Source organism: Mytilus galloprovincialis, chromosome 13, assembly GCF_965363235.1.
Source record: "Mytilus galloprovincialis chromosome 13, xbMytGall1.hap1.1, whole genome shotgun sequence".
Lineage (NCBI taxonomy): Eukaryota > Metazoa > Mollusca > Bivalvia > Mytilida > Mytilidae > Mytilus > Mytilus galloprovincialis.
In genome coordinates, this window is record NC_134850.1 from 46,023,649 (window position 1) to 46,050,079 (window position 26,431).

Below are 26,431 nucleotides of genomic sequence, written 5' to 3' on the forward strand. Positions count from 1 at the left end.
ATTTTTTACAATATCAATAGTATGGTGTTTAAATGGGTGTATAAATATAGTATTTCATTATGAGTGAACTTTATTTGTATGGTTTTATTATTGCCTACCCTTAGATTTATTAAACCGCATAACTGTCATTAAAATGATCTGCTTCCTCTTTCAATAAATTAAACTATGAAAGGTATGATAAATATTATCTAGTCATTGACAATCGTTTGAAAAATGATCCTGATATACAAAATTACAAATATAACGTGTTGACATTAATTTAATATTATTGTTTACTTTTAGATAATCAAACTACCCGTTTATTGGATAGATATGATTATTAACAAAGAACTGCCAAATATGATGTAAATTTGAAGGAGTAACGTAAACAAAGACATAGAGTGCTATTAGGAAGTCAGATAAGGTGTGTCCCACGTGGACAAGGTGTATTTAAATTAAATCGGGTGCATATGGTTTTCATTTTACTTTTGAATGTTGATAATGATCAGTGTTAAGTTCTTTTATCTGTTGTGTGCTGTGGTCCTTGTTGATGGACACGGTAGGCTGTGGGTACCTCCGTCGAGATCGTCTATGTTTAGGAAAGGATTCCCGACACCCCCTAATTATAACGACAACCAACTATCATGTGGAGGGTTCTCGGTAAGTGAAATTATACATGTTCTCATTTATTACAATTTTGTAAATCTACATTGTACTTCAATTAAAAAAAATACATCAAAAAACGTTTTTATTTTTGTAACTATGAAATGATGTAAATATTATTAAGTTCAGTATTATTAGTGGAAAAGAAGGTTGCAATATTTCTGAAATGTTAAGTCATCTTACCTGTAATTCCAAACTTTTAAAAAACGATTCGATTTCTTTATTTGTTTTTAAATGTAAGTAACAACAAAATTAAGTAAATTGGTAAATAAGAAAACAAGTTATCGACTAATAACTATGCCTTTTTACAATAGTTTAACAAGTTTTAACCGAGGTATGAGTTTACAAAAAAATAAAAATCGAATTGAAATGCATGAAATTAGATATAATAGTTCTCACATTCATTATGGTCGAAAGACTGACATTTATTTGAAAAGATGTGATCGTTACTTGTACAAAGAAACTCACAATTCAAATATTTGGTATATGAATAAGTAATTACATTTAAATGAAGATAATAATTATTTCAAGCGAATGGGCACTTGTATGTGTATCATTTTTATAAAAGTAAATGTCATTATACAAAGCAACAGTATTGTTTAACGCAACGAATATTAATGCATATACATCTGCGAACCGAATAAATTCGAATAAGGCCTTCATACACTAAATTTGAGTTCCTGCTTATGGTTAGATTTATACATTTAATCAGTACTGGAACTTAATAAAGAAAAATAAATCATAGAAATATAAGAACAAACGTATTTTATTATTATAGACAAGAATGTATAACTAACAACATATGTCCTTGTTACGTGTATAGTGAAATAAAAAGATGTCATTTCAAACAACATGCACAAAAAAAAGAAGGATAATTCTGTAACTAAATAAAAAAAGAAAAAACAAGAACATTAAAACATTTGATTGTGACAAAAACAAAATGTGAAACTTTAAACTTAACAATGAAATCTACATTAGAACACAAAAATAAACTGTTAATCCGGAATACGTAAAGGTTAATATGCTATGTAATGCGTGTTGTCACTGTTAGCAAGGGTGTCATAGTAAAAATAAGTCTTCATCAATATAAAGATCTTAAGATGTGAGAACATTTATGAGAACGACCGGTAAATAAATATATAGTTGTGTTTGATGTAAAACTCTTTATACTTTTTGTTTTATCTGGTTTATTAGCTCTTCCTTTTTTTTTAATAAGTTTTGGATTTTCAAATATGTTTGTCTCGATCATTACTGAAGAGACATTTATTGTCGATATGCGCATCTGTGGCAATAAAATTAGTACCTGTATTGTTTAAAATCCAGTAATGATTTTATATTAGGTTCATCAAGCTAGACATATATAATGAAGATTAATAAATTCTGCAGTAAATTGGTTTGAATAAATAGTGAGCATAGCGCAAAGGAATACAATTATAATATTGAGCTAAAAGTAAAATACTGAACTCCGATGAAAAATCAAAAACGGAAAATCTATTTTCTATGACAAATTCGAACGCTCAAAGACATCAAACGAATAGAAAACAAATTTCATACTCCTAACTTGGTATAGGAATTTTCTTATGTAGAAAATGGTTGATTAATATATATAAAATAAAAATGTGGTATGATTGCCAATGAGACAACTCTCCACAAGAGACCAAAAAAAACACAGAAATTAACAACTATAGGTCTCTCGGTTTTATAGCTAGTTTCACCGCTCACTTATATGACAGTGGAATAAAATTTCATCAAATAACAAATAACTGAGGAGAAATTCAAAATGTAATATATTGAAAATAAGACTTAATCGTAATACATATTGCTTTGGAATCAAAAGTCAAAACAAGCTCAATAACTAAAACATTTTTGAAGGTTGGTTAATGATTAGTAGATGCACTCTAGAATTATTGAAATGAAAGAATAAACGAAATGTTATAAAATTGTTTAAACGACACAAAAAGAACATTGAACTGATAAACTTCGTAAGATGTCAGAGAAACACACGCAAAGAGTTAGACATTGATTTGTTTGGACCATTTTATAAAATGTCACGATGCGAGAAATGTTAAACAATTCAAACGAGAAAACTTACGGTCTTTTACATTTATACAAAACAATTTACAAAAAACAAATATGACATACATGTCTAGTTTCCTTACATGAATGTATGATATGGTAATACATGTACCTCTTCAGCAATTACACTAAATAATATATATGATGAAGTTTTATCCCATTTGTATCGAAAATTATGAGTACGTAACATGTAATTCAACTACTGTATACATGATAATAAGACAGTCATTAAAGCCAAAAGGGAGTTTTATCATGAAAGGAATATGAAAGTTGCTTTCCATTTCTTTGATGTATTTGAGATTTCGGTTTGTCATTTAATAATTAGACTCTTCCGTTTGAAATTTTTCTTACAGTTCTGTATTTAAGTCATTTTCCAGTGTGGCAACTATTAAAGGCATACAAATCACGACGATAATGTATTAATGTGATGTGAATGTGAATGAAAGTAAAATCACAAAAATACTGAACTTAGAGGAAAATCAATTCAGAAAGTCCATAATCACATGGCAAAATCAAATAACAAAACGAATGTACAAGTTCTGTCATATTCCTGACTTGGTACAGGCATTTTCAAATGTAGAAAATGATAGACAAACTAACGTTATAGACACATCAGAAATATCAAAATGTTGAAATGTCAACTTACCCGGCACATTATTTTGACTAATTAAAATATCTTTTGTCGACACATGGAATCTCAACATTGAATCTAGTGAAGTCAAATAATGTCATCGTAATACTATAATCTCCATGATCTGTTAAAAGGAAATCTTAAATTCAAATAAGTGTTGTCTAATTAATATATATGCTAAAGGGGGGGGGGAGTTATTTCTGTAAATAAAAATATGAAAGACAGTAGATAATATAAAAAAATTACTTCCTGAACCTGCATTTCGATTGACAGGTGTTCACCCTAGTAAAAATGGTTCACCATGATCATCTTTACATGTACCACTTGCATTAGTCATATATATTAGATACTTGGATATTTATTATGCTATCTCGGGGAAAATAATAATCAACATTTATTTTTTAATAAAATTAAAAAAAAACATTTGGTGCAATATTTTTTAAATGTCACGGTCCGAAATTCTGCAATGTGCAGAAATATAAATCAAAAAGAAATGTGCCTATAATAAAGCAGAGTATTTAGGCGGCAGTAAATATAATGCAAAGTTTTATACAAAATAAAATTATAAAGAAAATATTGGTTATTAAAAAAATGGTTGATCTAGTATATCTAGACAAATATATTTCTGATATTAAGTTTTTTCTTGTAATTAAGGATTTTACAAAATCCTTAGCAAACGTTTGAGTTCCGTGATTTTACAAAATCACCGAATATGTTATTGAATTTATAAACCTATTCAAATCCATGGTTTTACAAATTCACTAGCATATCGACTATCCCCTTCCACATGTCCTTATCGTTATTAATAAATGTTTCTTCTTTTTTCACACGATGCTTTGAAACATGTACGACGAAGGTAAATAATGTTTTGTATTTTGACAACTCCAAAACAACATTTCCAGCACTAGAAATGTTATCTGAATGTATACAAATTTTGGTATTAAGTATGAGATGAATGACACATTTAACCGGAAATTTACACATAAATCAATTCTTAAATGTTATATCTAAAGCTATCATTTAAAGATTTTAAATTGTTTCATGTGGGTGTATAAATATTCAACCTAATTTGGGGCTGAGACTACTATAATTATATCATTATATAATAGTAGTCTTAGTCTGGGGATATGATAATGAAGTTCTAAATATTCATGATCAGAAGAGAGAAAATCGCTGTTTTTATTTATACTTAGGGGGATGTGCAAAGTTTTTACAGAAAGCAAACAAGGTGTGATGTTCACATTCCACACAATACATTTTTTTTTAGATTTTTCTAATAGTATATTTTCCTGTGTCTGCCTATCTTGATCTCTATTTTTCGGTACAAACGGTTAAACATTTGTTTCGCCAACTCTGAAATATATATATTGCTTTTTTCGATAGAAGAAATGAATTTCAAACCTTAGATTTTTTTTTATACATATCTTATTTTCAGTTATTATTTCCCAGTAAAAAAAATGAAAAAAGAGTTTATGCAAGCACAATCCTGTTCCCTTAAAAGGAAGGGCAAATCTCATGCACACGTGATGAAAAACTCTCACGAGGTATGGGAGGTGAAGCTTGAATATAAATATTTACATGAATCAATACATTTGTTCTTGTTTCAAAAACATATTTAAACGTTTCGACAACTTGTCTTAATATAATCAATTTATTACCTTATAAATAAAAAAAATAATAAAATCTCCCCAAAATAGTGTTTAATTTGTTCTTGTGTTGTGCTGTAGAACCTTTGTCCCTAGTTTAGCTGAGGACACACTAACTTGTTGTACCACACCATAATATTCGCTTGTTTTGTCCCAAGTCAGGAGTCTGTAATTTAGTAGTTTTTAGTCGTTTGTTTGTGTATATCATATTTATTTTTTTTTTTTATTGTTTGTACATAAATCAGGCCGTTAGTTTTCTTATTTTGAATTGTTTTACGTTCTGTGTTTTTTTTTTTTTTATTTATTTTATTTTAAAAGGGGGGTCTTTTGTAGATACTTGTGTCTTTGCTTATTGGTGATCTGCACAGTGACATAAAGTTGCACGCTTTTGTCATGCTTGAATGATACTACTTTCTTGGAATTTCTGAAGCAAGATATCTAATCCTTTGATACTCTCTCTCGCCATTTTTTCTTTAAAAATACTATGTCATCTGTATTGAGGAAGAACATATAGGTTTACAACAACTCAGGACTTGAATGATATGCATTTCTGCAATCGATAAATAAACTGCACATTGACGCATATGCAATTAATCTTTTATATAAACAACTAGCATAAAGTATTTAAAGAAGGCTGAAAGCTAAATCTACTACATACGTAACTATACATATGCGAGGGTTTGGTCAAAATAACAGATTAAATAAAACGAACTATTTAAAAATCTACAAAGCAAACAAAATAATTAACACGAGTTCCTACTTACCTTGAATGGCAGTGTTTGTAAAAACTACACAAATCTGAAAGCGCAGTAAATGATCAAATATTTTAAGGAGCCAAACAACGCGATGTCTTCTATTCAAGACAAAAATGCAATGCAATGCAGGTTCTAGGGGCACTTGAGAGGGATTAGAATAATACCTAGCTATGATTTGGAGCCGGACTATGAATTGTATGATTGATGTATACATGTACTAAGAGTACGACTATTTAACCTCTAGGAAGAAGGGGGTTTGAATTTGGAGCTGGACTACGAATTGTTTGATTGATAACTACTAAGAAATACGACCATTTAACTTCCAGGGGGAAGAGGGGTTATGGTTATTTCTAAAAAGAAAATATTCTGAACCCCAGTTTGATGAAAAAGATATTCTGGTTTTAAGCAGTTGAAGGCAAGGAAATTAATTCAATGTACCTCTCTTTTTTTTGTGTCTTCGGGGCAAAGGATATTTTATTTTAGGGCAGTGTAGACGAAATCATGCATATGTACTGTAATCATGGTATTAACGATGTTTGTATTCTATAAAATGAAGAGATGTTACATTAATATGAGTTCATTGATGTTTATTTTCGCTGACAAGGAGTAGGCGATCAGTCGCAAGCATATGGAAAGATTACACTTGTTACTTTACGTACTGCAATTCCTACCCTTTGTCTCGATCAAAAAAAATACTGTGAGAATGCAATTCGCTTTGTTAAACTGAACAGAGACTGATTCCACAGTTCTATTTATTTTAACCTTAATAAAAAAGATACTTGAATTGACATATCATTCACTGTCAGCAAACATAAAAGTAATAACTTTTGAACACATTTGCTATCAACTTAAAATTTCTGGTATTTCGTTTTTTGCACTAGGCATTTTAATGTTAAAATAAAATAATAAACGGCTTAACATGTCAAATATTTTCTTTGATTGAAAGATATCTTATCCACCGTAATCATGGTAGAAAATCATTCCTTCTTTACCCTCTTATCAAATCTTGCAAATTTGGACAATAGTTTGTGGTCCACGTGTTTACCCAATATTCAGATGTCATACACTTTGAAAGCAATTAAAATGCAGAAATCTTTCTGTGACTTCAACACAGAAGATTAGTTCTCACGGTTACTTTATACTGACACAGGAATTCAACAAAGATTACGCTAAAGTTAACTTTTGTTTTTTTCTTATTCGTTTATCATCTTTTTTTTATTTGCTGCATTGAAAGGTTATGCACATTTTCAAAATAAAACCATTAGGAAAGTTAAATAGTAATGTAATTTCCTTGTGTAGATAACATTGCCATGATTTTAATGTAAGCAGAGAAAACAGTTCTAATTTAATCATTATTTTCCAAATAACGGAATGGATATGTTTAACAATCCGAACTTATTTTACTGAGTTTAGGTTTTCTAGCCTTAAAAAGAATTATGCATCCTCTTTTTCAATACCAAAAAAAAAAATCACATATTTTTATGATCTAAATCAGTCCTATGGTTAAAAAAGATTTATGTAAGAATGTATCTTCGGAAGCCAATATTTTTTTTATCACGACCAATTGACACGTCCAGGGTCAATTATTCAATCCATGTTTATTCTCATTTGAATTGTTTTACATTTGTCATATCGGGGCCTTCAAAAGCTGACTGCGGTATGGGCTTTTCTCATTGTTGAAAGCCATGCGCCTACCTACAGTTATTAATTTGAGTCATTTGGTCTCTTGTGGAGAGTTGTCTCAATTGCAATGATACCATATCTTCTATTTTATATTAAAAACGAAACAGCTCAACAAACCTTTTTTTAGATTAAATTCATTGCAGATAACAGGCTAGGGGAGCAAAAATACAGTGGCAATTGATAATCACAATACATAAGGTATTAAAAAACATGATTTATAATATGTAACTTTATTGTTTTTTATGCAGTAAACATGCATATATCGCGTAAATGAAATGTATAACAATTTGTAAATATTCTTTGTATGAAGAAAAAACTAAATCACAATGCATATTCATATTATTTAGCACCAGTGGAGTACGAATGGCGGGAAATGTGGATTATGTGGAGACCCATATGATCAACAGCAACCACGTCAAAACGAGGCAGGCGGGAAATATGCCACAGGGATTATCTCTGCTCACTACACAGTAGGACAAGTCATCGATATAACTGTAGATGTTACAGCAAATCATAAAGGATGGTTTGAATTCAGACTTTGTCCAAATAATGATGTAAAGAAGCCAGCGACACAAGCTTGTTTAGACAAATATTTGTTGCAACTGGCAGACGGAAGTGGCACAAGGTACGAGTGTGTTTATCATGAAACTATGACAGTTTCTTTTCGCCCCGCCAATAATTAGTGGAGGGGCGTTATATTTTCACATTCGTCCGCCTGTAAGTCCCGTATTACATTTAGGTTACCGTTTGGGTTTAAACTATATGAGTCGATATATATATATGCCAAATTTTGACTAAGATTTCCGTTACACTGAATATGAAAAAAAACGACAGTGCGAACGGGTCATGTGGTCTTGGGCCATTTTGTCCTATTAACACATAGTCTTATGTTCATCTTATGATTTAGTGTGTTTGTTTGACATGTAAATGTAGCTCATACAAAATTTAACTTTGCTGTTTTACTCATTATTCAGACTGAAGAAAGTTCAAACGTCTAGAACACTCAGCAGAATTGCATTATACTAGTACATATTATACTAAAGAAAAGTTCAGACCTTGCGGTCATAAAACTTTCGAGTCGGTTTTTTTGTACTCGTACTCGAAAATTAAGCAATCAAAATGTTGGATTTCATGTTTCGAGCATGATTTTTGTGCTCCAAGCACTGATCAAAGTTTAATGACTTCAACCCCAGTATTGAAGCTAAATATTTTGTTCGCAAGCAGCTAGTAGTTTGGGTACCACACTTTTTTGCAATACTTAGAATAGCTTTGACATACACATATTATAACTAATTGTAATTCTCAATAAAGTCCTAAGTAGAAAAAGGCTTACTGTTGGGTTTATACAAATATAAATGTAACATGCTGAGTTTAAAACTAACGGTATATTTATTTCAGTCTGTATATTATACAATTCATCACGGATCACGCTTTACCGTTAAAAGACCATGGCTTTCTATCTACAACGCTTTTTTCTCTTATTATATCTTTCCACAGATACAAATCTTAAAATAATAAAAGTGGATAACACTTTACCATACAGTAAAAGTAGATTACAATCCTTAAAATAGTAAAAGTAGGATTCCTTAACTAGGGATGTTTACTATCAGTAGCCCATATAATTATCATAACTTTAAATATGAACCAATAGTCCAGCCTTTGATCTTTGATCTTTTATATTAGTTTTAAACCTCTTTTCATGTTATATCTATTTTTATGATTTTATATCATTTTTAACGACATTAAATATCATGCGGGTTGCAAATTAAAAGAGACGTATTTAAATTTCGAGGACTATAGTGATTTAAAATATTTTTGAAGTCATAATAAAGTAATATAACATTTGTTTACTTTCAAAAACTAGTTTGAAAAGGTTAATTTAAAAAAAAAACTTGCATTTATACGGATATTGTAGATTAAAAGTAATTGGATTTTATACATGTCCAATAAAATTTGTCACTCACTGACACTTCAATATCAAATGTTATCTTTAGGTTGTTAGATATTTTTAAAATCCATATATTATACCAACTAACTGTTGTTGGTGATTTAGAGCTACATGCATAGATTTTTAAAAATTAAAAACATGTTTTTTTCTATATTGTATCAAGCGACACTTGATTGCTCCAGCAAATCGTTACTTTTCGTTTATGTTACATGTATTTTCCTTCTATGAAAAAATTGCGCAATAAAATGCTACAATATATACGTTACCGTTTTTGAATGAAACTTTGGAGGATATACAAAATAAATGCAGATTAAAAAAATAAGATCTTCGCGAAGCTGATTTGATAAAAATATTAAAAATGCAACACATTGACGTTATGTACAGTATACAGTTAGCTTGATCTGAATTCATTTAGGCTTATTAAGATAATTCCATAAATATTGTGTGGAGTAAATAAAGGCAACAGTAGTATACCGCTGTTCAAAATTCATAAATCGATAGAGAAAAAACAAATCCGGGTTACAAACTAAAACTAAGGGAAACGTATCAAATATAAGAGAACTACGACACAACAGAGACACAATACCGAAACGTAACACACACAGAAACGAACTATAATGTAACAATAAAACCGGCCGCATATAGTATGAGTTTTGCTCATTGTTAAAGGTTGTACGGTTACCTTTAGATGTTAATGCCAAAGTTGTTTGTACAGTTGAGTTGTCTCATTTGCGATCATTCCGCAACTCCTTAATACTAAATAATTCAAGAAATCTTATCTGGAATAAAATCGATCGGAGGGAAAAACAGTAAACGAGGTCTGGCAAGACAATACAAACCGCCGGCATTTGTAATATTGGCAAGTAGGTGTTCTTATGGTAACAGAAGTAACAAAAGTCCATCAAAGGGAAATTAGAATGAACGAGGATCACGACCCCACACTGACGCTAGGCCATAACTTGAATAACGCTTCCTCTATACTCGGAGGATAAAATAATTCAAAACTGGTAACAGAGATGAACATATTTTAGCATAATGGTCTAAAGTAGAATTATAGAGTCATGACCCCCCCCCCCCCGGGGTCATATTGCCAGGTCCCTTCTCTGCACTAGTACTGCGACAACTGTTTTATTAAAGATAATACTGACACACAATGAAAAATATCAAAATGCATAAAAAAGAAATCCTTCTTTGGAAACGCATACATGTACATCTATATGTATTTGCAGTTGAATTCTAGAAATTAAAGTTTTCTCCTTTCTAAATTAAAAAACGTCCACCGTCAAGACACCAACAGACTAGAAGATACGTAAAAACTAACACTGTCTGTTTCAAATCAGTATCAAGTATTATATAAAATATTCCTTCTTCAATTTGAAATATTCGGGAAAATGTGCAATCGCAGTAACAGTTAACGATATAACTGGAGACAACCACTGCAATAATATGTTTTTTTAGTCGAGTCGAAAAGTTCATCCTCTTCACTAATTGCCATACTCCATTAGGCCGAAAATCAATTATCTCCAGCTGGATTTGTTTCCAGTCTCCTCAATCTCCACTAAGCATATACCTGAAAAACATTAAAAAAACAACAGCAGAAAAAAATAATCCAAAATAGGAGAATGACGGGGTGGATGGGTAGGATTGAACAAGCTTTCCGTTCAAACGTTAGAAATGTAGAAATGACGTCACGTGACAGACACCGTCAAAGTTCAGAATGCAAAAGGAAAAAGGGGTGAACTCGAGAATAAATAAGGAATTATAACTTTTGTTAAACCTGTATTATCAGTAAACCGATAAACACTTTTATCCTACTAACATATGTTATTAATTGCAGGGATCATATTGATACGAGTGTTGGCTATCGAACAAAGCAGTATATACTGCCTACTGGCCTTACCTGTACCCAGTGTGTTTTACAATGGAAATGGCATGTTGGTAAGTCTTCTTGTCCAATGTAATAAAGAAGAAGAAACATTCTGTCATTTAAAATTAATAACTGTGTGCAAATAAGACAAAACGTGCCAACTGTTTCGTGACATTGATAGAAATATCTCTTTAGACAGGAACTCTATAATGAGATACATGTAACAGTATTTTATTTGGAGCTCGATTTGCGGGCATCAATCCGCGATTTGATGTTAGCAAAACTGGGTTTATTTGCGAAGCGTTAGAGAAGTCAATACATATAGACATTTGCGTCAATTCAATCACAAATCGATGCCAATAAATCTGAATATAAATTCCTGTAATCTCCATTCTAATGTAATGGCAAAAAAAAAAACCTGCTAAATTGTTCACTAAAATAAGCAACGAGGCGTCTGCGCTTTGTGCGCACCATTGTGTTAGTATATCAATGCATATAATAAAGGTGAAAGATGTGAGAAAAGACTGAAATCTTGATCGTGTTTTGTTTTGCAAATAATATTACAAAAAAGCTTATAGGGTGCCTGCATTGCACTCAACTCAATAATATGTTTTTCTACTACAAATTCAGATCCCAACTGTACTTATGCACATATGACGATGTTGTTATTTGCTTTTACTTAATGAAATTCGGAATCATAAATAAAAGAACGAACGACTGTTAAGAAAAACAACACTTAAAAGGAAAATTATCCAAGTTTAATTGAAACAATACGCCAACTACTAACTTTTAATTTATTTAACTATAATGTAAAATACAAGTTCAGACTCTTACCATGTAATAGAACAATGTAGAGTTATGATTTGCACGTTCTTTGACATTGTGATAAATTTTCAACAAATAGGTAACAGTTGGGGTGTGTCTCCAAATGGAAGAGGTTGTATCGGATGTGGGGCACAGGAAGAGTTTTATGGTTGTTCAGACATTGCAATAGAAGACCCTAATGGATCAGTTATTCAAACTACACCAAAGGTGGCGGCCACTACAATTACCACATCTATTACAACGTCACCTACAACAACTACGACGCCCATGCCAACAACAACAACCACGCCGACAACGACAACCACGCCTACAACGACAACCACGCCTGCAACGACAACCACGCCTACAATGACAACCACGCCTACAACGACAACCCTGCCTACGAGTACGACAACCACGCCTACAACGACAACCACACCTATAACGACAACCACACCTACAACGACAACCACGCCCACAACAACAACGACAACGCCGTCTCCTACTACAACCATGCCTAAAGCAACTACTACAATAGACCCAAATTCATACATTGGTAAAACCTGTGGACCAACTTTAGTATGGAAATATACACCCGGGATGACCTGGTGGTGTACGATAAATTGCAGAGGAGGTTATTGCCCGGCGACACATTGCGTGTGTACATAGAGATCTGATCGGACTAATTTCGAATCCATTTATCCATTTTTTAATTCCCGGTACATGTTCCGTTCTACAGAATATACCTTATTGTGTTTAAGTGCTATTATTTGTTATTTAATTGTTACGATTTGTCATTTAATTTTTTATGATAAAATAACAGAAATAATTTTGCAATTGATATTTGAATAAAAATCCGTCCATCTTGATAGCATACATACAACATTTGTACTCAGCCATTTGATGTAAGACTTTTATGTTGTTTGAAAATCGATTATAGAAAAATCGATAGCAGCATCTTTGCATAAAATAAAACAGAAAATACCACAAACTTTGCTAAATAGGTTGATTCGATCTAAAAAAAAAAAAAACCAACAACAAACAAACCTTGAATTTTACATTCTTCATGCAAAATAGATTAACAAGGAATTGTGTGTATACGTCAATGAGACAGCAACCACTCGACAAAAATGATGAAAATACACCTAGAGTGCAGCTAACAAACAAGCGTAACTATATACAATACACCAGCCGATAAGTTAAACCGTTCCAGACGCACGGAATTTATGAAGGGCTGTTTTCTTTATACCTTGACTTACAACTAGAAATTTTTATTAGACTGAGTACTCGTTTCAAAATATAGTAAAGCAAAACGAAGTTTTATAAAGTATGGGTAGCTGCTGCAAGCTCTTCAACACATACCATGAGTTGGCGAATGTATATACCATATGCAAGTGAAGTTGACATCATCAGTATATCTGAATGTGAAATTAAATAATCTGGCTTCTTTGATCTTCAGTCTGACAAATTTCTGAAGTAACTCCAACTCGTATGAAAAAAACAGAGCGTCGGCAAGGAGTGGCACACAGTTCGTTCCCATAAGAATTCCGACGATTTGTTGAAATTTTTTACTTTTTTTAAATTCATGTATTTGGTTTTGATGTTATATTGGTTATTCTCATCGGATGTTGTCTAATGCTTAGTCCGTTGCTGTGTGTGTTACATTTTAATGTTGTGTCGTTGTTCTCCTCTAATATTTAATGCGTTTCCCTCAGTTTTAGTTTGTTACCCCAATTTTGTTTTTTGTCCATAGATTTATGAGTTTTGAACAGCGGTATACTACTGTTGCCTTTATTTACCTTCTAGTTCGACAAATAATGTCCATAAGATGTAACTCTGAAGAGAAGACAAAAACTACAATGTTAATTTAAAAGTGTAAGGAAAAAACACTTGGATCAAAACAATAAAATAAGATCAGAAAGTATATATTAACAACAAATCAAATTGCACATTTAAACAACGCCTCCAATCTAATCTTTTGTGTTGAAATATGAATTTTGATGAGTTTGAAAAAAAAAACTGAAAGCAGCTAAACTACAGTTTCGTTAATGCTTTGCATTCCTTTGAAATATAAAAGTGTCTTACAGTTACTACAGACATTAAGTAGTGTACATGAACTTGCACTAACTGATTCAAGAAACCTGTTGCACTTTGGACTCACTTTGACAGCTATTGAAAAAAATTTCAATTGTTGTAATACAATATTTTATGTTTCTGATTGTTGAAAATTGTCAACGTCTTCTTTTTTGTGTCTAGGAAAATAATGAAATTATATAAACAATATATTCTGCACCATTGAATAGTGACGCCGACACGTCTGTAACATTGTAATTTCAATACTCGAAGGAACTGACAAATAGTGAAACGATGACAGCGTGCTGTTGCAAAGTAGGCTAACATGCATTTTCTTCACTTAAACTTAACTAAATAACTTCATTAAATTCTAATAATTAGCGAAGTCATCGTTTTTTTAAATTATTCAAAAGTAAGTTCTTAAGAAAGAAAGGTGGGAGAAAATTTATGTAAGTCTAGTTGAATTTTTAAATTTTTCATTATTTTAGCTAGGCTTTTACTGCATTGCGATGCAGATGACCAATTTCCATTTTTTTATTATACATCAAGGAAAACTCGCTATTCGTAATAACGTTTAAAATTAGCTCATTTATCCGTACAACATAATTATGTTGAATAGAGGACAACCTTTTTACACTTTTTTTAAATTTATTTTTCTGTATTTTTTTTATTCTATTTAACTCTCAATTTCAAAGCTGCATGTTCTAACAATAGTAAATAAACATGATGTTTTGTCAATGAATCATTTCAGGTTAAAAGAGTGTAATGTTTAAAGAAGCTATACATCTTTTAATTCTTTAACTAGAAATTAAAATTTTAAAGTTCTTAAAAGACACTTGTTAACATAATAAATACATTTTAAAATCTGCCAATGTTGTAAGAATGCAAGTACGTAAAATAACAAGTAAATTATAAGTAAAAGAGTTAAATTTACAAAATATGTCTAAGATAAGAATCAGAAAACACATAAGGGGCGATAAGTAGTCTGGAGTTGACTAAACCAGACAATACCGAAAACTAAATAATGACTTATGCGAGTAAAAGAAATACAAAACCTGCACAGAAAACATAAGAATAAATAAAGAAATTAAAAAAAAAAAAAACGAACTGCGATGAAAATTCTAAACGTAAAGTTCCAAACCAAATTGTAAAATCGACAGCTCCAACACATCAACCAAATGGATAACAACTGTCATATTCGTGACTGGGTACATGCATTATTACACGAAGTTAACCACTAAACGGAAAGCGATATAAGGTGCTCCGGATCGGTAGGTTTGCTCTTGTAGTAGCAACTGTATTGCTGCTTATGACAAATGCGCATTCGGTGCTAAGACGAGTAATGAAGACGATATTGAGACTTTGGTTAATGGATTAGAAGAGAAGAGAAGCACAAATGTTTCCCATAGGAATCGCAGTTTTTATTACAAAGTATGATTTATCTCTTGCTTAATCAAAATATTTTCGTATTGACATTTGCCATTTTTTTTTTATGAAACACATTTAGACTATATCTTATTAAAAATCAGTTTTTCAGTTTAAAGTGAGGAAATTATGTAAAGGTAGATAGACAAGGTGTTGTTTTTATCCGTCTATGTCATACGGAAAGCGACTTCGAAAATAGAATAGCAAATGAGACACCTCTCCACCAGAGATCAAATGGCAGTTGTTTTTATCCGTCTATGTCATACGGAAAGAGACTTCGACAATAGAATAGCAAATGAGACACCTCTCCACCAGAGATCAAATGGCAGCCGTTTTTATCCGTCTATGTCATACGGAAAGAGACTTCGAAAACAGAATAGCCAATGAGACAACTCTCCACCAGAGATCAAATGGCAGTTGTTTTTATCCGTCTATGTCATACGGAAAGAGACTTCGAAAATAGAATAGTCAATGAGACAACTCTCCACCAGAGATCAAATGGCAGTTGTTTTTATCCGTCTATGTCATACGGAAAGAGACTTCGAAAATAGAAAAGCCAATGAGACAATTCTCCACCAAAGATCAAATGGCAGTTGTTTTTATCCGTCTATGTCATACGGAAAGAGACTTCGAAAATAGTACAGCCAATGAGACAACTCTCCACCAGAGATCAAATGGCAGTTGTTTTAATCCGTCTATGTCATACGGAAAGAGACTTCGAAAATAGAATAGCAAATGTGACACCTCTCCACCAGAGATCAAATAGCATAGACGTAAGTAACTATAGGCAATCGTACGGCATTCAACATTGAGCAGAACCAAAATCGCGTGGTCAACCGTAAATGGCCATTAAATGACAAGTGTAAAACAAAAACAATTCAAACGAGGTAACAAACGACCGGTTTTATATAGGATGCATCATTCAACAAGATCTACTCCCCTTGCAATACCACCAATTGGAATAATTTTTTTTCTCTTCCAGAATGTTTATAAAGTATTCTCAACGGGGTTAAACCAATAACTAATAATCAATCATTCATTGAACCAGTATATATTTGTTTAGGGGCCAACTGAAGGACGCCTCCGGGTGCGAGAATTTCTCGTTGCATTGAAGACCTGTTGGTGGCCTTCTTCTGTTGTCTGCTCTATGGTCGGGTTGCTGTCTCTTTGGCACATTCCCCATTTCCATTCTCAATTTTATTGCACTGTGTTATCTAGTTTAAATGAGTTATCGTCTTAGTGGTCTAAGAAGTTTACTCACCAATGATCAAACATGCGCGCAATCAATATCATTCACTGGACAAATACATTAATGGCTGTATTACTACAGGGCAACAGAAGCAGAGCCAATTTAAACAATTCCAAAGATCGTTTAGAGAACATACATTATAATACTCCTTCATCTTGCAATACTTTTAAAACATTTGACTTTAATTCACAGTACACGAGTAGTCCCAAACAAAACTTTACGACAAAAGAGATGATTTCAGCTTCCCAACTGTGAACGTTCCATTTCTATGTAGAAACATTCCAGCAGTGCCTGAATACAGAGTATATATATCTCCCAATTGATACGATATTCCCAGGCTTGTATTTCCAATCTTAATTTGCTTAATAGAGAATTGCTGATTACAAGGAAGCTATTTAACCAAGAGTTCCAAATGGTAAAGTTAAAATAATGCCTTGTAAATTTTACGGACGCCATCACGAGTTGTTGACCGTTATAGAATTACCGTTTCACAGATGATATCGGATATGTCGCCTAGTCTTTAGTTTTCTATAATGTGTGTTGTGTACTTTTATTTGTCTGTTTGTCTTTTTCCTTTTTTTTTTTGCCATGGCGTTGCCAGTTTATTTCCGATCTACGAGTTTAACTGTCCCTCTTGTATCTATCGTTCCTCTTTTACAGAAACGCACCTTTTCAAGAATAAAAATCTGCATTATATACATGAAATAAATCAAACATTAATTAACCAAAAGTAAAAATCATGGAGAAAAGGGGGGGGGGGGGGATATGCAATGAATAGTTATACTATATACATGAAACCACAGTTCTCAGATAAAAAGTGCCGTTCATATATTTCCATGGGTCTAATTATAAACTGATGTGATGTACTTAATGCATGAGCCTGTTCGTCCGAGTACCTTATTTATAGGTCAAATGTCCATTTGTCTGCAGATCTGTTGGTTGGGGAAGGTAACGAAAATTCTGATATCATGATTTTAAGATGTGCCCGTCTTGAAGGACATTATCCGAAATATCAGATGTGTTTTTGTTCTGGTACAAGAAAGACAACTCGAGAGTGGAATGATATTACACTGCTATCCACAAAGGCATTATACAACAAGTCTGGCACGTAAAATAAAATTTAATTTATGTCGATTATCGAGAAACTTCTAATTAAGTTATCAATCGTATTTAAGGTAAAAGGCGGTATTAATGCGCCAATCATACTATATTTCGAACAGAGACCGACAATACTATTGTTAAAAAAACGAAATACGATGGAAAGACAAACAGTTATCTACAAAAACACAATATATACAACTAAAAATTAAGAAATATGAACTCTATCAAATCTAAGGAATGATCAGATATGCACCGGAAAGGTACGCAGGTTTTACTCCATAAGTGACACCAGATTTGATGACGTCACAATCGAGTGAAAGCATCACTATTTGTATCGGACAAATTTTATAATTGTAGAACCAATTGTTCTAGAAGGAATGAATTATGCAAATTATAACTTGTGCTACATTTATGTAGCATATTGTTTTGTTAAATTTTATTTATTCTCATTATTATAGATGCCAGGTTTAAAATTGTAAACGCCTGACGCGTTTTCGTCTTCAAAATACTTGTCAGTGACGCTCGACGCTCAAAACAAAAGTTAAAAAGTCCAAGTAAAGCACAAAATTAAAGAGCATTGAGGACCAAACTTTCAGATGGTACATTTTTGTTTATCTGTTCCTAGGGTAGAAAATCTCATTCATGTCGAAAAATTCATATGTTTGTAAATAGTTAAAATTAGAATTATAACCATATAAATGATTATTCATGTGAACACAGACGTGGTGACTACTGGGCTGGTGACACCATCGGAGAGGAAACTTCCACCAGCATTGCCATCAATTAAGTGCATGTTAAATAAATCTATAAATGTAGAGTGCACCTAAAAATACCTGTAAATCTCGCTCAAAATATTGATAGCAACTCTGCCAACAATTTGTAGTGTGACACCGTCACGACGTGTCGTTTATTTTATGTTCAACTTGTTTGCTTTGCAATATTTCTTTTTTTCAAGTCTGTGCTGTTTCTTACAAAAACAAAACTATTCATAAATGGTCTTGAACCTTTTTACTGAGAGTCGTGTTTGGAGGTCAGACTATTTACATGTACTCAAACAATGAATTTGTATTTGTCATAAGTCTAAACAAGAAATGTATTCTGCCTGGTCTTAACACGTTAGTTTTCAGTATTAGAACAAAAAGTTATTAGCAAACCAAAATCGTTGAATTCACTCACAACTTTTTGTTAAGTTCGTTTGGAGCAATCGTTATATTTTTGACAGTATGAGGATTGTTGTCTTATTGTTTTCTCTCTTTCTTTCTGTCATTTGTATAGTGTCTACCTTTATCCTACAAAGCATGTTGGTTGTTACTACATATTTTTTCTTTTTTTCTAAAAGATAATTTTCTTAAAAGTTGAACCTAGATCTTACAGAAAATATCTGTCGACCTTCTTTGGGTTTATCTTGTTTTTATTACCTTTGCTAATAATACAGAATGAGACTTGTTGCGGGTTAAAGTATCCGATGATGACTTCAAAAAAATAATTAAGATTGATGAAATATAAGAAAAAAGATTTTCATGATCATTGGTAGATGTCTTATTGACAAATAACCTACCACTTCATTTATTCATAACTTACCTATTTTTTTTTTTTTTCTTATCAGAATTATACTATTATGCTTTTTGAATACGGTTGGCTTTAGTGAATTAGCATTGAATATGAACTATCGTACAATGGTATATTGTAAGACTATTGTGAATTTGTCAAACTGCAAAAGTTTAAAAGCACAATTTCATACTTTTGAACAATCATGCCTATAAGTTAGGAATATTGTTTCCAGTTGATAGTCAACAAAAAAGAGACATACTTTACACTAGTATTTGCTGTGGCGAAAAACATCATATAAGGTAAAATTGAGAAAGGAAATGGGTGTTCATTATGGAATGTTTTACTGTCTCCTTGCAGTTGAGACAATAATTATTTGATATATTACTAGGCAAAAGGGACGTGGGAGTACAATCTAGGGGATGAAAGGCAATGCTGCTTTATTTGTGAATTGAAGAATATAATAAATTAAATAGTATTTTTTTACAAAACAGTCCATAGATTGTTAGGAACAAAATGAAAGAGAATGATATCAAGTTTCGGTAAAACGTGTAAAATACATGAAGCTGAAGTATTAATTTAAAATTATGTATGAATAATTGCAAAATCTGGAAAAGAAACATGAATGGAGAGTTCACAATTAGCCGTTAACCTATCAGTTTACAGTTGACATGATCGTTAATTTAATAATTTTCTTGATCTACGATTTAACAAGGAACGCTACTGACCTCTACTGCATTTGTTTGAGATATAATTAGCACATAACCATACAAAATTGAAATAGAAAAACTCATCGAAATGCGGTTTTCCCGCGTATCAAAAGAATTAATACAAAATAATTCGTTCCTCCACATATTGTTCGAGTCACTGTTAATCATATTAATTTCTATTTGTATTCTAGTTGTAATTTTTGTATGTTTTTTCATAGATAAAACTTAAAATAAGAGTGTCTAACACGTTTTTAGATTCACCACTGCATCGATTGTGACGATATCTATTGTATGAGTTAAATCTAAATAAAGTAAAATTAATACAAAATACAATCTCAGGTATGCTGGACATGCTGGTTGTTTCAAATATTCAACTTGTAATTGTCGAGATTTGATAATACCATATTGCACGCAAAACGGTGATGACATCTGTTTCTTTTACCATTTTTATAGTCATTAGGCAAACGTTGGTATTTTTTTCAGAGATCTACAAAAATGCAAGTTTTTCCCCTATGACTTCTAAAGAAATGTTGTTTTATTTTTGTTTTTTCCAGACGTCACAATTTTGAAATCAAAGAAAACCACGAAAATTTGAAGTTAAATTGATATTAGATCTATGAAAAATCAACATGAAGCGAACCACACGTTCAATATCTTCTTCTATACTATTAAACGAGAAGACCTCATTTTGTGTGTCGCTTCTCTTCTTTCCAGAATAAATTAATCATCATGACTGTGTTCTTTAGGTAACATGCATAGTCGCATTTGTCATCCATTCTTATGATTATTCAGATTGAATTATTTTGGGAGAAAAACGACAAAATAGGTGTCCGGATATTGTTTCCTTTATCAGACTGACTTTTAGTCATAGATAGGACTTCCGGTTTTAAACATGCACAAGAACAACCAATCGTAAGATAGATTACAAAAATGAAAAATAAATAAGCCAATCAAAGCGTTCTCCATATCATGGTTTTGAGATCGCAAAAACCACAACTATTAAACCTCCTTAGAGACAATTATGTTTTCGCGTTAATCCCACCTGTAAACTACGATGATTTATACTACTATATATACAGAGACTCTCTGTATTCTGTCTTCTTTTTTCTGAAATATTTACTATCTAAGGGGTCATACCAGTTGCATATATATTGAAATAAGTAAAACATGTGGAAACAAGAATATATCTATAGTATACGAATGCAACATCGGCACTATCATTTACTATGTTTAATGGACCGTGAAATGGGGTAAAATCTCTAATTTAGCATTAAAATTAGAAAGATCATAAAATTATCATAGGGAACATATTTACTAAGTTTCGAGTCGGTCGGACTTCAACTTTATCAAAAACTACCCCGAAAAAACTTTAACCTGAAGCGGGACAGACGGACGGACGGACGAACGAATGAACGGACGAACAGACTAGAAAACATAATTCCCATAAATGGGACATAAAAATGTATTGTTGTAAGTGAAAGTAGTGATTTGGCCAAAATGAAAGTAGGGTAGAGATTAGAGGGAGGCAGGACTTTCTCGGGACGTCTGGATCGGGTGTTTTTAAGCTCGGGATTTCTGGATTGATCTTTACGGGATGTGGGAATATCTTTTTTTAATATCGGGATGTCGGGATATGAATTTCGTTGAAATACGCACCTCGGGATTTCATGTTTTTAAACCCGGGATTTCGGGATCAGGGCCCCTCAGACCACCTCTCAAATGAGCCTGAGTCATTTATACGAGATTCAAATCCATTGGCATGTGAATAGGGCTCTCAAAGGGAAAAGCACTGATGGATTGTCCTAGAAGCACATTTTATTAGAATAAATTAATAACAGTCTATAAGCAGTTTCATCTATTTCATGTTTGAAGCAGTGCAAATTTTTAATTTAATTTGACTTTTACCAAAAAATGCATTGTAGCAAAGGGGAAGAATAATTGTGTTGAATTTAACAAAAAGGAAACACATAACAGACTTTGGAAAAAGGGAGTTTGCTTTTGATACCCTATATGAAATTCTCCAGTCATAATATCTTTTACAAAAATTCATCCTACAACAGTTTACAATCTGTATATGCCCGCGATTTCGCGGGTGTGTTCTAGTATAATTTAACCAACCATTTTGTGAAATTATAATTGGTTAGAATCTTTTGTATAATGCATGCAATGTAGTGTCTGTTGTGATTGTAAACATGATATAGTAAAAGTTATTATTTTTACATTAATTCTATTATGCACGAAAAAAAAATAATGGCTATATAAACATAAATTTGTATTTACTGGCACTAAAGAAAGATTTATTTAAGTAACACTACAGATCAATCTCGGGAAGTTTTTCTAAGACAACTGTATTTGTATACTACAAATACACAGTCTGGATAGTCTTGCATTGGCGTGTGCGCATAGAATACGCGGATGGTCGTCTTTGTCATTCCCGGATGAGACAAACGTAATCACTTATACTTTTGTTATGTTTAATGCTTCTCCGTTAGTTGTGCAGCATTAAGAGGTAAGGATCGACACTGGTCGGCTGGGAGTAAAAAAATGTATTTGAAAATGATATCAAAACAGAGAGTGTTTGTCGTTTGTGAGTGTCATTACTAAAAATACAACAAGTATCACATAAATCAAATCAGACCAAAAAGGTATATCCTTTTAAAAATATTGTTCATGTACGATTATTATTTCAAAAATAAACCTCTCAGCAATAAAATTAACGGCCTGAATTAAAATGAATCACAAAGTTACAGAAAGAAAACCACTGAATTATAGGCTCCTGGCTGTGAACAGTCATATACACACAAGAGTCAGACTAAACAAATAGACACTCATAGACAAAGCCATTTATTGGAGATTTATAAAATTAAAACTAATGACATTCATACATTTTAACGCTCACAGACGCCAGTGCGGTGTATAATCATCTAATTTTTCTTCATGTCTTTTAAAATAACGTTGCACGTTTTTTATTAAAATTTAGCAAATCTGAGGGTAAAAACCACTGTCAATATGTAAACGTATACGGTTGCTTTTTAAAAAAAATTAATCTGTGTACTTTAAACCCTTTTTTCCCGGTAATACATTGATATATTGAGTTACAATGCAAGATATTAAGCAAATATTTGAAAAAACAGACACATGATAAATAGTCAGTTTTCGGTGACTTTAATTAAGGAGCATATTCTGTTGATTCCAAAAATCTTTACTATAAAATAGAAAATTTGAAATTCAAACCGTACGGGAAATGTTCTGCTATTGTATATAATAGGAATGCCCTCACCACGATACGACCATGACATCTTCCGTTTTGCAGGCAGGAGCGTTATGCATATTTTGACTTTTTTTAGGCAAACCGATTCATTATAATTATCTTAGGAGAAAAAACTTAATGAATGGGATTTCCAATGTATATGATATATTTTATTCTGAAACACAAGTAACATTAAGAATTCAAAGAAATATGTCATGCAATAATGCATGTCATGCAATAATTACGGGGCGCCGAATGGGACTCTTGTGGTTTTGTACAAAATTCAATTCTGTCATAACAAAATCATTTTTGTCTTACAAAACTATGTGATACAGACTTGTTTTATGAGAACGTCAATTTTGTGATGACAAAATTCATTTTTGTGATGACAAAATTCATTTTTGTCATGACAAAATTCATTTTTGTCATGACAAAAGTCAATTTTGTCAAAAAAGTATGCAAATATAAACTTATTTGCATACAAAATTGACTTTTGTTATCTAATATGGAAATTAAAACACAAAAGTCAATCGTGTGAGACAAAATTCAATTTTGTGAGACAAAATTCAATTTTGTATGCAAATTTGTTTAGTTTGGATTCTGTGAACTAATTTGCATACAAAATCGACTTTTGTGACACAAAATTGACTTTTGAGAGACAAAATTGAGTTTTTTTGAGACAAAATTGAGTTTTGTGAGACAAAATTGACTTTTGTGAGACAAAATTGACAATTGTGAGACAAAATTGACAATTGTGAGACAAAATTGAATATTGTCTCACAAAATTGAGTTTTGTTTCAGAAAAGTCAATTTTGTCTCACAAAAGTCAATTTTGTGACGACAAAATTGACATTTGTGAGACAAAATTGACTTTTGTGAGACAAAATTGACTTTTGTGAGACAAAATTGACTTTTCTGAGACAAAACTCAATTTTGTGAGACAAAATTCAATTTTGTGAGACAAAAATCAATTTTGGGAGACAAAAATCAATTTTGGGAGACAAAAATCAATTTTGGGAGACAAAATTCAATTTTGTCAATTTTGTTTCATAAAAGTCAATTTTGTGTCACAAAAGTCGATTTTGTATGCAAATTAGTTCACAGAATCCAAACTAAACTAATTTGCATACAAAATTGACTTTTGTCGCCCAATTTTCAAATTAGGTAACAAAAGTAAAGTCTGTGTTACAAAAATGAATTTTGTCATGACAAAAGTAACTGAAAGATAATTTTGTATGACAAAATTTTAAATTTGTAGTATGCTACACATTTTGTTAAACTGAACTCATTTTTGTTGAACAAAACTCACTTTTGTCCGTACAAAATTGAATTTTGAGTACAAAATCACAAGATCCCATTCGGCGCCCCGTAATAATGCATATACGTTTTTAAACTTTGAAATTATGTTGTCCCTGTTGTATAGTGCATACTGTACATCATTATGTAACATTACGATTATATTTCAAAACTCTAAATCTCTGTTGAATACATTTGTAACACCGTTACATCATATTCTTATCAACTTTTATACTTGAAGATAAGTTCAATAGAACTGGCAGTTATTAGTCTAGTATGTGTGATACATGTATCTGGAAAATTTAATAACAAACTTCAAGGTGCAGTCGTCATTTATGTTTTAGAAAAGACATTTTGCACTATTGAATGATTTTCAGAGGATGGCAGGATAAGCAGAGTTTTATTAACCTTCTCCCTTAAATTCCTAAAAAATAGCATATTCATAGAATTTTGCTACCTGTATTGTGGTCATAGAGACAGAAAATCAATTGAAAAAAAACAAACAATTTTTAACAGATTTGGAAAAGAACATTATTGGATGATTTTTAGAGGATGACAGGATAAACAGATTTATTAAGTAAACCTTCTCCCTCAAATTCTTAAAAATAGTACATCCATAGCATTCTGCTATTTTTGTCAAAGAGGTAAGAGATAAAAATAAATTTAAAAAAAAACACTTTTAATTAAGGCGAAGTGTACGTAATTAAACTACACAATGGATTTTTTAAAAATTTTACATGTAGATTCTGCTTGTAAAAATAAATCGGAAAATAAAATAAAAAAAGGGGTAACCGTTTTCGTTTTTGAGATACGAGCTGTTGAAGTTAACAGCATCATACACCAAAATTACAAGGGATATATAGGGAAAATTGTGAAATTCGGCAGGAATTGTTACATTTCCAATATTTTCTATTTCATTAGACAATCGATTTTTTTTTAAATTTATGAGACGATTCTAAAATGTCTGAGGAATCGATTGGTGCAAAGAAAGTCCTTAGCAACCGTGCTACTTTTCAAGCTATACCCTGTTAAAGTTGAATCTTGAGTGTAAAAAAAAAACAACAAAAAACAACGACAACGTTATTGACGTCGCCGCAACAGTTACGACGCTTCATATAGTCCTATACTTGTATGAAATATATATACCGTTTTGTTGGAGTTCGTGTTGCTCGGTCTTTAGTTCTTTATGTTACGTTTTGTGTACTATTGTATTGTATTTGTCTATTATGACCTATACTTTTGTTATGTTTAATGCTTCTCCGTAAGGTGTGCATCATTAAGAAGTAAGGATCGGCACTGGTTGGCTGGGGTTAAAAAAAATGTATTCGAGAATGATATCAAACCAGAGAGTGTGTGTCGTTTGTGAGTGTCATTACTAAAAATACAACAAGTATCACATAAATCAAATAAGACCAAAAAGGTATATCCTTTTAAAAATGTTGTTCATGTACGATTATTATTTCAAAAATAAACCTCTCAGCAATAAAATTAACGGCCTGAATTAAAATGAATCACAAAGTTACAGAACGAAAACCACTGAATTATAGGCTCCTGGCTGTGAACAGTCATATACACACAAGAGTCAGACTAAACAAATAGACACTCATAGACAAAGCCATTTATTGGAGATTTATAAAATTAAAACTAATAACATTCATACATTTTAACGCTCGCAGACGCACGTGCGGTGTATAATCATCTAATTTTTCTGTCTTACAAAACTATGT

General features: G+C 31.8%; 1 protein-coding gene across 1 annotated transcript; it reads left to right on the forward strand.

The window, feature by feature from the left end:
* The first annotated feature begins 239 nt into the window (after positions 1 to 239).
* Positions 240 to 12,921, forward strand: LOC143057280 (uncharacterized). The gene is made up of 4 exons (XM_076230560.1): positions 240 to 639; positions 7,781 to 8,058; positions 11,219 to 11,319; positions 12,153 to 12,921. The coding sequence occupies exons 1-4, from the start codon at positions 472 to 474 to the stop codon at positions 12,719 to 12,721; spliced, it is 1,116 nt and encodes a 371-aa protein (XP_076086675.1). The 5' UTR covers positions 240 to 471; the 3' UTR covers positions 12,722 to 12,921.
* Positions 12,922 to 26,431: the final 13,510 nt, after the last annotated feature.